General features: G+C 41.9%; 1 protein-coding gene across 6 annotated transcripts in view; it reads left to right on the top strand.

Moving 5' to 3' along the window:
* The window catches only part of FOXP1 (forkhead box P1), a 597337-nt gene that overhangs the window by 352469 nt on the left and 227558 nt on the right, over window positions 1–17310 (top strand). For all 6 annotated transcript variants that reach the window (XM_027121390.1, XM_027121389.1, XM_027121386.1 and 3 more), the window contains one exon: window positions 13835–14019. In XM_027121390.1, coding sequence (XP_026977191.1) covers window positions 13846–14019 — 174 coding nt within the window. In that variant the 5' untranslated portion in view covers window positions 13835–13845. The remainder of the gene's footprint in view (window positions 1–13834; window positions 14020–17310) is intronic.

The raw sequence follows: 17310 nt of genomic DNA, 5'->3' as shown, positions 1-17310 counted from the left end.
GTGGATAGTGAGTAATCAGCATTTTCCATTGAAGACGGGCAACAGGGATGGGAGGACACAGCGTTATGCTTTTACTTCTCCATTTTTTTCTCCCTTGAGTTTCGCTGGGACATAGGATTAGGGACTTCTCTGTTTCCTAGTCATCTCAGCCGCATGCGCAGAGCAGCGAGCATGGAATTTGAGAACGTTCCGTTCCCAAAGCATTTGAGGAAGAGTCTCTGTGTTGTTCCAGCAGCCAGACTTGCATCATCAGCCAGAGTTGAGCAAGGCTGGGTTTCCTTCTCTAGGGCAGTGGAACAGCTTGAGCCCCAGAGGGCTTTCTAGGGCAGAAAAGGGAGACGTCTCCGTGTCCCTTCCCAGTGACCGGTAGGTGGGAACAGGTCCACGAGCCTGAGAAATTCCCTGTTCCTAGGGCACTGAACCCTCCATGGAAATTTCTTCTCCAGACGTTGTTGAGGCCTCAGGGGCTGTGTTGGTTTGGGGAAAGGAGACAGTCAGCAGAGAGGGACTTAGGAAACAAACCACAGCGCAACAAAACAAAAACACAAAAGAAAATACCCTGTTACTTTGTGACTTCAGGGTTGCAGAACAAAGATTAGATTATTGCAGCAGGAGCTGGGAACAAGAGCTACTAGAGAAGGTTAGGAAGTCTGTAGTGGAATTCAGTGTGATGATCAGGGCTGGCGGGGGAAGACCGGTAAAATTTTGTTACAATTTTTAGACAGAGATGGAAATTCCAATAATCTGATCATTACTAATGTAATTGCCAGAATCTTCTGAGGTGTATCTTTAGTTTTTTGTGTTTTTTTAAAATTTCATTTTCTGTTTTCAAATTCTGCTTCGGCTATCCAGCTCTCCAGTGTTTTGCTGTACTTTGCACTGACATAATGCTGAATTTTTAAAAATTAATTAACTGATCGTAAATGTAAGATATAGATAAAAAACTGTCTTTCGGTATGTTTTTGCTTATTAAATTTTAAGTAATGGATGTTATTCACATATCAAAATTAAGTAGTTTAATAATGTTAAAGTATCTGTAAAATAGATTCCCAAACTAATGTTTTAATTGCAAATTGTATACCTAAATATAGTCTCTCCGATAGAGTATGATAACTTTCTTATGATATACAGCATACTGTTTTACATGTTAGTACACATGAAACAAATTTTTGAAGGTGGAACATTTCTTTGTGACACCTTGTTACTGGACGGAGTAAGCTTGTTTACTCTTGGCTTTGAAGACTTAAGATTTCTTTGATAAGCCGACAGCATGAACTGCTGAATCCTCATACGTAACATCAACTGATTAATTTATTTATGTAATCTTTTTTAAGGGCAAAATCATCACCAGGTGTAGTTTGGTTTTTGCAGGGTGTTGGAGAATGCTACAGATCTGTTTGTGGATTCTGTGTGCTTGAGGGTATCTTGGATCAAGAAACTTGGGGAGAAAGGAACATCAGGGTTTTCCTTCTAGATAAAACATTCCAGATCTGAATCCGTGTTTGACCCATATATTTCATTGATAAAAGGAGATGAGCCCAGGAAATGAATGCATGGTTACTCAAGCATGAAAATATTACAGTCTTTTAAAGCTGTTACCAGATGCAACCTATAGTAGTGGAAACCGTGTAGATGCTTTATTTTTACCTACAAGCCAGGAAATAAAAGGGCATTTGACTGAACTCTGTTTCATTTGGGGCCGGTGGGGGGGGGAGAACCTCTTTTTCTTAAAGGGGGCCATGCTTTTTTTGGATTGCCAAGTAACGTCACCAGTAAAGAGTTAACCGGATGTCACTTGATTCGCTCTGGCTTATGTGATGATGAGTAATGCGAGGTTGGTAACGGTGAATTGTTGTTTATAAGCAAACATGGCATTGTGCAAACAAGCAGGCCTGGTCTCCAACTGGTTTGATTTCATGGTGGTCAGCAGCTGATCTATGTAACGTCCAACCTTTCTGCCTCTCTAAATGTCAGAAGAATGACTGTTTGTTTATCTTGCCTTCTTTGCAGCTGTTTACTCTGTAATGCATTTACCTCGACCTTGATTCCCTAAGAGTAGCCCCACTCTCCTCCCCAGTTCTGTTTACATTAGTCCTGCCCCTGGTGTCACCTATGAAATCTGTTGATTATTCCACCTGGTTAATGTTAAATTGCTCTTGTAAGATGATGTGTTTGTTCATAAACACAAGTGCTGGGCCCCTTGTTTACTGTACCCATGGCAGCAATCGTTATTAAACAAATATTGCTTTGTTTGCGGTGTGAGCAGCAGTTTATCCTGCAAGGTCTGTTTTTTAAAAACACACGCACACGCACACACACACACGCACACGCACGCACACACACACACACACACACACAAAAAAAAAACAACAAAAAAATTTAAATGCTAGAATTTCGATAAAGAAAGGAAAAGGGGAACTTGTCCCTGGAATGTGGTTGAAACAGACTTAGGTTTGCTTTTCTTATCTTTTGCTTAGATGAAGGGGCTGGAGAGATTAGCGAGTTGTTTGGTTTTTCTAAGAGATTTCCTTAGTGTAATGATATCTATGCAGTTGTTTGCTTTTTTCAGAAGGGAGAGAGCTCTCCTGAAAGGCCAGTAGCTCAGTAATAGAACATCAGATGGCTAGAAAACTCTTTGTGGAACAAACAAGGACTTAAAAGGTCTAGGAGAAAAAGTCTAGTGCTATGAACAAGGCAATCACCTCCGAAAGGTACAATCCTTGGATTTTGCATTTGGTGTGTGTTGTGTGTTGTCCTGTGGGCTCTCTATGGACCGTCTGTGGTGCATGTACTCTATCAAGTTTGAAAAAGGAAGATAAACTTTTAGTTGAATATGTTCTGAACAATTCCTCTGTGATACAGAGACGTCCTGAGAGGAAAACATGCAATTAATATGCAGGGATATATTTTAAAAAGCTAGTATTTTGATTCTTACCTGTTACACTTACCTGTCTCATTTTAAAATGCACTTAGGCATTGTATCCTTTCTAGTTAAGTAAAACAGACCTTGTATCTCTTTATTCGGCTTGGAGGGTGTGTGTGTGTGCGCGTGTGCGTGTGTGCATGTGCGTGTGTGTGTGTGTGTGTGTGTGTGTGTGAGAGAGAGAGAGAGAGAGAGACAGACAGACTCTTGGACACAGGCAAGCACATTAGATAAAAGCCAACAGGAGCCTGTCTTTTGTCATGTTTTGCAAACAACAGAGCAAACTCAGCTCACATCATCTTTGTTTTCTGTTTTTTAAATTATTGTTTGTTGCTGTTTCTGACTTTGCCTTGTGTTTCAACACTGGGCAGGGCTTGCTAGCCTTTGCTGTAAATTACAAGGATACACCACAGACTGGGGGGAGGCTGGAGGCTGGGGGGTCATGACCTTCCACAAATGGTGGTCTTTCATATCAGTAAAAGCCTGCTAATCTCCCTGTTAAGAGGGACTTTGGGGAGGGAGGAGAAATGCATACATTCATATTGGAGTTTTTCAAGGATAAAATTAAATAATTGTCCCTTTCACGCAATGGAGAAATGCAAGCAACAGACTTCTGATGGGCTGCATTCATGGAGTTGCCACGATGCTGTGAGCTTATTGTTCACTTAGGCCACCATGGCAGTTAGGGGCTGCAGGAGAAATGGGAGACACGGGAAGTGTGTCATCGAACATGCTGGTCATTAATTGCTGTTAGGAACCCAGCCCCATGTATATGCAACTATATAAAATATGGAAGTGAAAAAAATATATATTCTGAACTGGTTGTCTATCACTTTATTCCACCAGACTCTTTCTGAGAGTTCAGCTGTTTGAATGATTAAAGTTCTACAGGCTTTGTCAGTTCTCAAACTTAAAATCTGTTTTGTTCTATGAAAATGCATTTTAATTAAGCTCCGCGGAACACCTGGCTCCGTCAGACCCTAAGCTTCAGCGGCTTCCTTGTGGCAAAGCAAACAGCCCAGTCCTGGATTGGCGAGGCTCCTTTTTAGTCTCTGTTTAATTATTTGAGCTCGTCTGGATTAATATGACAGGGAGTGGGTATGGATTCTGCTTTGTACTTCTGTTTCCTAGAGCGGCTTCTTTCTAACTTCTATAGTTTGCCCACAGTTGCCATGATCACGACACTTAAACTCTTGTCTACTGAGAGAGAAGGAAAACAAGACCAATGGTCGCCGAAGTTCTAAAAATACAAACTTTTAAGAGAGTGGGATGCTTGTCGTTTGTACTCATGGATGTCTTATAAAGAGTACAGAGTCTCAGAAAGTTTGGTTACAACAGGTCGTGAGACGGAGGCATCTACAGTTTCTCTGAAAAGCTTTGCTGCCCTGGAATTAAACTTGAGAAATGCCTTTTCCTTGGAGGTTCGAAGTCTCCTGTCTTCACCTGGAAAGGCTAGTAGAAAAGGGAAACCATCTTTTTGTTAGGAACATCATTTCGTTACCACCCTATTCTTCTAATTCTCTTCCAACTGGGACAATCCTACTTCTATGAAGACTTAAAATGATTTAATGGCACAAGTTCTTTTCGGAGTTTTAGAACTGCGAAACGGTTAGTCATTCCCAAGAAGTACAGGAAACAGAGTAGTTTAGAAGAAGCAACATAAAAGGTGGTGACTACAAGCCTTGATCTCATTTGATTGAGAGGTTGGACTTGTATTTTTCTGTTGTGTAATCATTTAGTTAAAAATTCAGCAATTATGTATTGAATTCCTATTCTGTGCAAGGCATGTCTGAAAGTCAAGTTGGAGATAAAGGAATTTTTGACTTTTAATTCTTATCAAACACATGGAGGTGGAGAGGTGCAGAAGGAAATCATTTTAATCTGAATGCTTTTTCTTCCATTTAATTGATAAGTATAAAGTGCTTCTGGTTCAATTGATAAATAGAAACTAGTTCCTATTTCTTTTTCTTTCCCCTCCTTTGAGCTGTAAAGGTAAGAGAGCTACATTATTATTAATTTTTGCAGTATTATTGTTTTCAATTATTACCTTATTAACAATGAACATAATTTTCATCCCACACTTCTCACCTACTGAGGATTCCTTTTTTCACTGAATCCCTGTTGTTACAGATTCTGGCTCTCTGAGATGTATCCACCATACTGTGGCCTGTACCCATTCCTTTTTCACATCAAACCCTGCATTTCCTGCGTTCTTGAAGGGCAGAGGGATGGGTAGCTCCTTTAACACACAAATGCCAATGCCACCTTGGAGGGGTGCTCCTGGAACTTATTTATTTCTTCTCCTCCCCGAGAGGCCCAGCCCATCACCTGCATGATACTCTCAATCCCTTCTAACCTAAGATCTGTGAAGATTCTAATTTGGCCCTAATCCTCCCATATGACTAAATAAGTGGCCACTTTTTTTTTTGGCGCTACGCGGGCCTCTCACTGTTGCGGCCTCTCCCGTTGCGGAGCACAGGCTCCGGATGCGCAGGCCCAGCGGCCATGGCTCACGGGCGCAGCCGCTCCGCGACATGTGGGATCCTCCCGGACCAGGGCACGAACCCATGTCCCCTGCATCGGAAGGCGGACTCTCAACCACTGCGCCACCAGGGAAGCCCCCACTTTTTTTTTTTAACATGCTTTTGACCATTTCATTGCTCCTGAACTTTTTCCTCTTTAAGAAGAAATTTCAGATTTTTAAAAGATGGATCTAGATATCTACAGTGCATGATAAAGTTGATATTTCATAAATCATTTTTAACAACAGGTAATATGCATAATTTATGGTGTTACACTGCTATCTTTTTGGTATTTATGATGGATAATGCTCAGTTTTTGCCCTCATATTACTGCTTTAAATTATACCACGAGAAAATTAATGAGAAAGTAGATTTATGGGTTTCATTTGTTTGTCAATTCGGAAATTAATTGGGTGTTAATTTTAGCCGTCTCTCATCAGACCAGGACTTCAGTCTGTGTGCATTATTTGTATTCATTGTGGCTTACTTCCCATTTACTGTGGGTCACTAGCTTTGCATATATTAAAATAGCCCTCCGGCTCCTTCCCTTGATTACTTTTTGAACTGCCATGCATTAGAAAATTTTACGCCTTTCTGTTATAATTATGAAAATTTGGTATTGGAAGATGGTGCCTTCACAGCACAGTCAGCACCCTGACTTGTCTTCCTAAACTTGGCTCTCGGATGGTCTTTCCATGAAATGGGACTCCTGCCAGTGGGGGCAGTGGACGGACAGGCGGTGGTGTCTGAAGGGTTCATTGACAGCTTGCGGAAGTGCTCTTGGATGAGAAAATAATCAACTGTGGTCACTCTGTTTCACCTATTCTTTTCCTCCCCCCCCCCGCCCCGCCCCTTCTTGTTTTATCTTTGAGAGTATGCTATGAGCCCACCACTTGTAGACGGTCATTCAGTATCTTGGGGCCAGTCGAGGCCCCTCCATCGCCCGCTTCCTTAACCGCTACACTTCACTTGTAATCCCCTCCACCAGCCCTTCATCTCCTCACTGCCACCTGCCCCAGTAGCATCTTGCCAGGTAAAGGGTGAACGATTGAAAAGCATGTGTCTCACTCTAGGAAATGTAAAGCCTTCTACTGAGAGGCTCTAACTTCCGTCTGGATGCTTTCTGTGGCTTGATTCCCTGACTTGAATGAGAGTAAGTAAGAGTACCGGGTGGTTTAGTTTCCCAGGCCACCCCACTGAACTACGATGGGGGGGTGATCCCCTTAGCTACACCTTGAAACTCCTAGGTGTGTGTCATGTTGCCAGGTAAATCGTTTGCACATTTAAAGGGAACCAGATCATTTACCTGATGAGACCCAGAAGTGCATGTTGGCTTTATATTCTTAATACAGACAGGTTTTATTTCTTCTTTCCTGAACCACATGAACATGATCAGGATTTTGAAACTTCATGATGCAACATGAGGATTTGAAGCGGTACTTCTTTTTTTTTTATTTTTGGCTGCGTTGGGTCTTCATTGCTGCACGTGGGCTTTCTCTAGTTGCGGCGAGCGGGATCTACTCTGCATCGCGGTGCGCGGGCTTCTCATTGCAGCGGCTTCTCTTGTTGTGGAGCACGGGCTCTAGGTGTGTCGGCTTAGTTGTTCGCAGCACGTGGGCTCCTGGGCACGTGGGCTTCAGTAGTTGTGGTGCACAGGCTCAGTAGTTGTGGCTTGTGGGCTCTAGAGCGCAGGCTCAGTAGTTGTGGTGCACGGGCTTAGTTGCTTCGTGGCATGTGGGATCTTTCCGGACCAGGGATCTAACCCATGTCCCCTGCATTGGCAGGTGGATTCTTAACCACTGTGCCTCCCGGGAAGTCTCAAAGAGTACTTCTTTAGAACAAGAGCTAGCCTGACTCCCACCCTCCTTCTTGACCCGTCTGCACACCCTGTGTGGAGTGTAACTGATGATGGAGTCAGAACGTGTTCAAGGTTTCCAGAATACAGGCATACCCTTCTTTTATTGCACTTCACTTTATTACACTTCACAGATACTGCATTTTTCTTTTTTTCTTTTTTTATAAATTGAAGATTTGTGGCAACCCTGTGTCGAACAAGTCTGTCCGCCCCGTGTTTTCCGGCATTATTTGCTCAGTTGGTGTCTTTGTGTCACATTTTGGTAATTCTTGCCAGATTTCAAACTTTTTCATTATTATGTTTGTTAACGTGATCTATGATCAGTGATCTTTGATATGACTGTTGCAAAAAATGACAACTTCCTGAAGGCTCAAAGGGTGGTTAGCATTTTTCAGCAATGAAGTATTTTTTAATTAAGGGATGTACCTTGTTTTTCAGACATAATGCTATTGCACACTTATTAGACTACAGTATAGTGGAAACATAACTTTTCTGTGCACTGGGAAACCAAAAAATATTGTGACTCGCTTTATCGCAATATTCACTTTGTTCGATATTCGCTTTGTGGCAGTGGTCTGGAACTAAACCTGCAACGTCTCTGAGGGATGCTTGTGTAGGAATTCACAGTCTCTCCATTTTTAGAGTTGTCCTCTTCCTCCCCCACTTCCTCCTTTCCTCCGTCACTTCCTTCCTTCCACCTTTCCATCCATCCTTCTTTTTTTTTTTTTTCCTTCCTCAGAGCTTCTGTTATCTCTTCAAAATGCGTGCCATTTTCCTTGTGTCCTCACACCTGGATGAACAATGAGAAAGAGGATTTTTCTTCTTTGGGTGGAGGAGGACCGTGTAATCACTCTAATCATTTTCCTAAAAAGTGATTTCCCTGTTAACTTTTCTTCTCCTCTCCCCATAGACGTAGAAATATATTTTACAAAACTATGTTTAGTTTAATTTACACATCCTTTCATGAACAGACCAAGTTCTTTAAGGGCATTTATTCTGCTTCATATAAATAATTGATCAGCCAAGTTAATTTACTTCTGCCTGACTTGGTCAACCTTAATTAACTGCCCTGGAATCGAGACTGAACTTTTTGTTAGCTTAAAATCTTTCACAAGCATGATAACAAGGGCTTTATTTTCCTTAAATTTTCAGCATCAACACTGTAACCAAGGAAATAATCATAATAAGAAAGCATTGCTTTCATTTACTATAAATACATTGGCCAGGATATTATGAATTTTCCAGAATACTTCCAGAGAGCAGCTCTGTTGGCAATGACAATAAATAAGCACGCTAAACTCAGTTCTTATCCTTCCTACAAGTCCCTCCAGCACAAAAATCGATCTTTTGAAATCAGTAGCTCTGTAATGTTTCCAAGCAAGACGAGAAGCGGGCCATTTTGGCTTCCTTAAGCTTTCCGACATCTGTGGGATTTGTAGCATCAGCTTTTGTGAGGTTGTGTTGAATGGATCATATGTGATTTAAACACGCCCCGCGCCTTCAGAGAAGCCATAGAGAAAGTCAGAGGAAGGTTGGGCTTTGTTTCTCCAGAAAGGACTCATGAGTGGGTGTGGCATGGCCGTGCCCTCCAGGTGCCGTGTCTTTCCTATTCAGGCACATTGGATGGTTGTGCGCTATTTGTTGTTTTCAGTTTTTCACGAGCAAAGCAGTTCATTGGTTTTAGGGTGTCCCAGAGGAAAGCGGAGGTTATGCACACGGGGTGCCTGGGACAAGCACGGAAGAATAGAGGGTCCAGCATGCTATGTTAGAAAACACAGACGCCTCTCCCATGACTTGCTTTAGGTGATGCTAAAATTGTAAAACTCAATAGAAAGAGACAAAATACAGTGGTTCGCTAAAGAATGCTGACACTTTCAGCTTTGTATTTTATATGCTTTTCTTTGTCTACCTGCCACCCTCATTGTTGTCTTTTTGGGTTTTGACTTTGTTTGCTTTCCGTCCGTGTACTCTGCATCACCACCTAGCACCTAGCACAGCAAATGGGAAATTCTCTCACCGGTTTTTGAACGGACAAGTTCATGTCTGCAATGGGGAGTGATTCTGGCGGTATCTCTTCCTTAACCTGCTGTGGTTTAGTTTTCTTATCTGTAAAATGGGAATAGCATTCCCTGCTTTTTCTCCCTCAGAGAATTCTTCTGCGTTTGAAAAACACATAAGAGGGCTTTGTAGTTTGTGCAGCATGACACAGATATAAAGGCTTATTAAATGGCTTGGAACATTCCATAGAAAGAAAGAACTGCCAGGCCAGATATTGTTAGAAATGTTCTTAGACATCGACACTCCTCATTTTTCACATGTGCTTTTCAAAAAACCTGTTTTCTCCTGATTGGTGTGGGAGATTATGGGAAAATTTAAATCTTCCAACTGACATACTACTGTTAGCACTTGACTAATTAAGGACATCCTCGGACCAAAATAATCCTTTATGCAATTTTGGTCCCAAAGCCTGCACTCGCACAAACCTGGTTCGCAAGCCAAGCTGCTTGGCTTGATGCCTGCAAAACTTGTGCTGGAGGACTTGGCAGTCTTCTTTGGAACTGCATGGACCAAACCCTTCTCATCAAATTGTGCACTGGGGATAGTTCGTACTCCACCCACCATGATGGTGTCAAACTCCGGAAACAGGAGCGGGGACTCTTCGACCGACACCTGTCTTCAGGTCTGGGGTCCTGATGGTCATGTGGTTTGAAAGCAGCATTTTACCTGTAGCTCTGCCCCCTGAGGACAGGCTGTTTGGCTAAATATATCCCATTCTGAGGGCAGGTATAGAGTTTAGGTATGGACAGTGTTTTTGTCTTTGTGGGGTGGGAAACCCCTGTAATGGACAGGCTTTCTGGAAGGTTAAAAACTTTTTTTCTTTAGCTATGCTTGTGACATATCCTAATAATTAAATGGGTTTCCTTGCTCACCACTAAGACAACCGTTCTCTTCCTTAAATCCCTAAACACTGTCTTTTCCTTCGCTTCTATATGCAGGGGCAAGTTTGTGGCAGAGAAACTGAAATGTTGGGGGGAAAAGTACCTGCGTTTGACAGATTTATTTATTTTTTGGTGATAAACTAGGTACTTGCATTTTGCCTGGTTCTTGCATACCGGAGAAAGTTTTAGCTGTTTTTTGGTAGATTCTTTACTCTGCAGACAGTGAGACTATGAACACAATTTTTTAAGGACTATAATCACTGAAATATCTGATCTAAAGAGACGAGAGTGAATCAGCTGTTGTGTCTGAGTTTGTTTCCCACCTGTTAACAAAAAATGCCATTCTTAATCCAGTTCAGTATTGGATTAACTTTAAAAAAAGATATGTCTTCTGGGTTTATGAAGTTTGTAGTTACATTGGATAATACTATGCACTGAAAGGAAATAAAGACAGATAGGAATTTTTCTGCTCTAATTTTTCCATTTGTTTTTTGTACGAGTTTATAGAAAAGAGACTTAAAACCAATCCTAGCAAGAAGGCAACCTCCTCTAAAGATGTCCAGGGTGTTTAAATTTCCCTGTTGTCACATATTTCACGTGTGGGGGGAGAAATCTGCAACACTGGTGGTACATATGTCTTTCCATGATTTGAATCAATTTGTTTAGAAGTTTTCTGCCCTTCTTTTTTAAATTAGTTTTTACTAATACAAAATTGTATAGTTGATTTACAATGTTGTGTTAGTTTCTGCTGTACAGCAAAGTGAATCAGTTATACATATTCATATATCCACTCTTTTTTACATTCTTTTCCCATGTAGGCCATCACAGAGCACTGAGTAGAGTTCCCTGTGCTATACAGTAGGTCCTCATCAGTTACGTATTTTATATATAGTGGTGTGTATATGTCAATCCCAATCTCCCAACCAATTTATCTCCCCCCCCCTTTCATCTAGGATTGGTGTTTCATATTTTACTGAAGTCTTAATTATACGGGCATTTCTCAGCTTGGACGTTTGAGCTGCCATTTTCCTTTAGTGACTGTTGTTTTTTCTGGCCTCTCTACTTGAAGTGTGACCCTGGCATCTTCACTGTTTGCCTTCCCCCGCCTCACCTCAACTTTAAGAAAACACATCAGACTGAATTTGTCCAAATCTTGGTTCCACCACTAGTGGCTATGATATTTACTGGGCAAAATAAAAGAAGTTTCACAGACCCTTAGTTTTATCATGTAGAAACTGGGGCTAGGAATTGTCCTGAGAACTAAACTGGAGAATACATATAAATCCCTGGGACTGGCACAACACTGGTGATCAGTAGGTGGTCACAATTGATATTAGCAAATATTGTCTTTCGTCATAATTGGGCATCTTTACTGAGAGCTGAATTGCCTCCTTGGGATAATGGTTTTGTACCCAGAGAGCAACAAGGAGTGCGAAATGTGTTTACACAAAGGCCACATTCTCTAGCGACTTGCCTTGGACTTACAGTTGTCCTCCCTCATCCACAGCTTTGCTCTCTGAGGTTTGTTACCCTCAATCCAAAAATATTAAATGGAAAGTTCCAGAAATAAACAGTTGTTAAGTTTTAGATTCCACGCCATTCTCAGCGTGATGAAGTCTCACCATCCTGCTCCAACCCGCTGGGAGTCACCCCTTCGTCCAGCGTTTCCCACCCATTTGTCACTTAGTCGCCATCTCGGTTGTGTCTTAGTATCACAGTGCTTGTGTTCACCTATTACACCTTAAGTAAAGTAGTAACGTCTGCTTTACTTAATGATGGCCCCAAAGTGCAAGACGAGTGATGCCGGCAATTTGGATGTGCCACGGAGAAGCCATAAAGTGCCTCCTTTAAGAGGGAAGGTGAGGGCTTCCCTGGTGGCGCAGTGGTTGAGAGTTCGCCTGCCGATTCAGGGGACGTGGGTTCGTGCCCCGGTCCGGGAAGATCTCACGTGCCACGGAGCGGCTGGGCCCGTGAGCCATGGCCGCTGGGCCTGCGCGTCCGGAGCCTGTGCTCCGCCACGGGAGAGGCCACAGCAGTGAGAGGCCCGCGTACCACCAAAAAAAAAAAAAAAAAAGAGAGAGAGAGAGAGAGAGAGAAGGTGAAAGTTCTCAATGTAATAAGAAAAGAAAAAAAACCACGTGGTGAAGTTGCTAAGATCTATGGGAAGAACGAATCAAGAAAAAAGAAATTCATGCTAGTTTTGCTGTCATACCTCGAGCAGCAAAAGTTACGGCCATAGTGCGTGATAAGTGCTTATTTAAGATGGAAAAGGCATTAAATATGTCTAGCAAGATATTTTGAGAGAGAGAGACCACATTCACATAACTTACATGATAGTAATTGTTGTAATTGTTCTCTTTTCTTGTTAGTTATTATCGTTAATCTCTTACCATGCCTAATTTAGAAATTACACTTTGTCTTAGGTATGTATGTATCGGAAAAACCATAGTATATATAGGATTCAGTAGGCATCCACTAGGGATCTTGGAACGTATCCCCTGTGGATAAGGGGGGACTACTATATATCTCTCTCTCTTTTTTTTTTTATTTGATGTTTAGTACTTTCAGATTCAGAACTTTTCTTTGGTCTGCCTAGGCAACATTTTCTCCAAAACAAACATAAAAAGGCCCAGACCTTTCAGGCCTTAAACCAAGCTAGAGGTTAGGAATCCAGTATGAGAAACACCTAACTTTGAATGGGACTTCTCAGGAGAATTTTAACCATAAGGCAAAGATAAGAGTCTGAATTTGTTTAGCTTCTGAAAAGTGGGGAGTTTTTTTTTCGTCTCCCTCAAAGAGGCCTATCTTATTGGAAAGGCCACTTTTGAAGAGTTTCAATACCTGAATGAGTCCAAGGAGTGTGAATCAGTAAAATGCTTTTTGGGTTTTGAGTGTAAGGGTTTTCAGCAGGAATTACCTCAGGGGAGCCTATTGGTAATGTGCGTCATCTCCTGATAGACTGAATTTGCAGAATATTTCTCTAAGAGTGTAACACACAACACAGAGCCTGCACATACTAAAGTGTAATGTTACACGCTGAACAGAATGACTTACCAGTTTTTGAGCAAAAAAATATATAATAATCACAAATATAATCACAGAAATTCAACCATACATTCTAGGTTCACCTGAAAATAATCGTTCTCTTCTAAGGGGAAAAAGATAACATATAGAGAACAATACTAGTTCTCAGAACTAGTTCTCAGAACAAAACTTGAATTTGTTTTTCTCAAGTTTTTAATTTAATTTTTATTTTATATTGGACTCTTGCTGATGTACAGTGTTGTGTCAGTTTCAGGTGTACAGCAGCAAAGTGGTTCAGTTATCCATATACGTACATCTGTTCTTTTTCAGATTCTTTTCCCGTCTAGGCTGTTAGAGAATAGTGATAGAGTTCCCTGTGCTCTACAGTTCCGTATTCAAAAAACTAGGCAATTGGACCATTTCTAAGGGGTAACGTGAGTGAAAGGAAATGACAACTGTTTACAGATTTTGGCAACACTGAAGGCAGGGCCCTTCTCCTAATATACAACAACTGTGCTAACAGCTGCTTTTTTCTTTCTCCCCGGCTCCCTCCTCAAAATCCTTCTACCAGGTTTTTGAGTCATGATGCAAGAATCTGGGACTGAGACGAAAAGTAACGGTTCAGCCATCCAGAATGGGTCAAGCGGCGGCAACCACTTATTAGAGTGCGGCGGCCTCCGGGAAGGGCGGCCCAACGGGGAGACGCCGGCCGTGGACGTGGGGGCGGCCGATCTGGCCCACGTGCAGCAGCAGCAGGTACTGAGCTCTGGAGCGGGGGCTGTGGTGGGCGGTGGGTGCCGATGCTACTGCTTACCCTGACGTTTGACCGCTGCGAATGTCTGGTGCTCACCGGCTCTCTGACCGTAAGCACCATCTTTGAAGCCACTAGTGCAGCAGGGCCCCAGTGACTGGCTTTAAGAGACGGAACTGCCAAGGGCTTGAGAAGTAGAGTCTTGGAAGCCCCCTCTGTCTTGGGGAATGGTGGTTGAAAATGAGGTTGGGTGGACCTCTGGCCACTTCCTTTGAGCCTCTAATGTGTCAGCCTAAAGTTTAACTACTTGCAATAAAACAGATCTTTGGAGAAATGGTTCCCAGTGCTTGAATCAAAAAATAAATACATAGACTTATTAAGCCTTATGATGAGAGAAACAAAATAAGGGATCAAGGATAAAAGAGAAATGAGGGCTATAAGAGAGGAAAGTAGGTGACTTAGGAGAATAGAAATAAATGGAAATACCCAAGCAGAATTGGGTGAATAACAAGACATCAATAACATAGGCATCGGGGTAAGAAAGTGCTTGCTGCTACCTGGAGGAATTTAGGGAGATGGGCCACTTACAACTGTTTCTTACATACATATGGCAGTTGGTATGTGACTAAATCCTGTTAATGTTTTAAACGCTCTCTTAGTGGTGGCTCCCCAAAATGCACGTAAGTTGCGATGTATTCATTCTGTTATATCCTTTGTAGGCATTTAAGTGGGTACCTGGGAGTGACTGGTAAAATATTTCCAAATGGTAAAGGGTGTGACCCAGAAAATGGCATTGTGTGGCCAGTGTTGACGCAGATTCGAATAAGTAAATAGCATTTGCTTGAAGATAAGCATTGTTTTCCCAGCCTCTCTTGTAATTAGGAAATATTGTTTGTTTTTGTTAATGATAACGGATGATGTTTGTTGCATTTTAGTGTTTGATTCATTTATTCAGTACAAAGTAATGGTGCCATTTGGAAAAAGGTGTAAAGAGAATGGTGCATCTTTGGACTTTCGAGTGAAACGGAAATTGTGCTGGGGGTTGAGGGAAGAGAAAGAAAAACAGAAACCTTTTCTCAAACCATTTTCTTGGAATCTATATCAGAGAAGCAAGGCAGTCCCTCCTTGTTTTAGGGATATAGCCTTTGACAGGCTCTAAAACATGTATTATTTTCTCCTTACTAAGAATTTTTTACAAATAAGGAGCCATTAGATTGTTAGTCTATCAGAAGTTGGTGGAACCAGCATGAGACAATGGAATCTGTTGGGGAAGGATACAACAGAGAGAAAGGGGACACTAACAGACAAGCTAAGGTCTTAATGCAGAGGACTTGAAGTGATTTGAGCTGTCTTTTAGTGGCAACTCAAATCCGATAGTGCCTGCTTCCTGGGCATCACATCAGCTGGGATTTGTGATGTATGTTGTGTATAAACTTTGGGCACTTGCATTAGTGCAAATGGCCAAATTCCACCCAATGCGGTTATTGACAAAACCTATCAGTATATGGTAGAAAGGTATCCATGTGTTTGTGTGTGTATTTGTTCATTTGATATTCTCAGATGTTGATGGTTCTATTGAGAATAAATAGTTGGTAATTTGGTTTGCCGTTTTCTGTGCCCTTACCATACAGAAGCCAAGGTCAACTGTTCCTTTTTTTTTTTTTCTGCGGTACGTGGGCCTCTCACTGTTGTGGCCTCTCCCGTTGCGGAGCACAGGCTCCGGACGCGCAGGCTCAGCGGCCATGGCTCACGGGCCCAGCCGCTCCGCGGCATGGGGGATCTTCCCAGACCAGGGCACAAACCCGTGTCCCCTGCATCGGCAGGCGGACTCTCAACCACTGCGCCACCAGGGAAGCCCGATCAACTGTTTCTTTATGGAGTGGTTGAAGTGGGGCTATTGACTGATGTGGTATGAACCCCGAGTAAGTAGTATTTAGATTATGTTAATTGGATAAATGAAAATAAACTTCTTCTGATTTTTATTTGAAAAACTGAAAATCATCCACTATCTCAAAGTCGTAAGCCAGCCAAAAACTTTTATACCATCAACACAAACACACACACACACAGCCTGACCCCACGAACAGCAACCACAAGTTGACCTCACAGAAGAAAGTTGTATACATGCATATTAACAGCATCTTCCTTGAAAACCATCAGTAGCAAAATTAGTTATTCATGTCTTTCCTCTTTATCTCGGCTGTGACCACTTTGGAAATTATGTTGTTATGGGTTATTGGTATAAAGGTCAATACCTTTTGATTGTACTTCGAAGTGCTTTTAATATTTTTATAACAATTTTATTTCTAATTGCCAAGGATATGTTTTGGGAAGGAAGAAAGCAGTTGGGTCTATCATTGCGGCTAAAACCCCACGTATTGTGCTTGGCAGGCCTTTTTGGTCTTTTAAAATAAAATACTGACAGCTGTGTGACTTCCCTAAGTGTATGATGAGGCTCTTAACAGGTTGCTGGGGGGAAAGAAACTCTGTAGATGAAATAAGAAAAAAACCCCGACAGGATTGAGAAAAGTTTTACGGGACTCGCATCATCAGTTTTCTAACAGACTGAAAACTGCTACAATTAAACAGTTCGGAGAAATCCGAATGTCAGCGTGATGGATGTGGGTTGTTTTCGTCATTTTTATTCTACAGGTTTTTACTTGAAGTGAGAATACCAGCAATGAGAAAATCACAGCCATGCTGAATTCATTACTGCGGTAGTCACACAAAACCACGGATAAAATTTCAATAACTGCAGGCCACAGTTGAGTAAACAGTTGCACTGAAATTTAATTCCTGTTGACTTTTCCCCCATTCCTCGCCAGGGGCACATTCTGACTCTGTAGTACAAAGACAACAGGGGTTACAGCTTTGATTAATGTAGGACAGTGGAAGAGAATTAGAACTGTAAAATATGTTAGAAGTCCATGGAACAAAAAGATCTGGCTTAAAAGGACTTGGTATAAAAATGAGTTAATTATGCTGTGTATGAAACTGAAATGTTCTAGGATTTTCCAGTTGCACCAGTACAATCATTGACGATATAGGGAGAATTTTTACCTAGTGCCGGGATTTAAAATACATAAACGCAAGCCTCTCTGTGTTTGATCGATATTACCAAAGATAATTACGAATGAGAGCAAGTGTCCTTTCAGGATGGAGGGCTTTCACGAAGATTCGCTGTGAAGTGAGTGACTTCTGTGCTGGGTTTGGTCTATAGGTTGGTTAAATTGGGTCCAAACAGACTTTGTGTGTGTGTGTGTGTGTGTGTGTGTGTGTGTGTGTGTGTGTGTGTG

Source organism: Aethalodelphis obliquidens, unplaced genomic scaffold, assembly GCF_003676395.1.
Source record: "Aethalodelphis obliquidens isolate GAN/ISIS:26980383/991018 unplaced genomic scaffold, ASM367639v1 scaffold22, whole genome shotgun sequence".
NCBI lineage: Eukaryota > Metazoa > Chordata > Mammalia > Artiodactyla > Delphinidae > Aethalodelphis > Aethalodelphis obliquidens.
The sequence above is the reverse complement of the archived record's forward strand: the minus strand, read 5'-3'. Positions and strand labels throughout refer to the sequence as shown.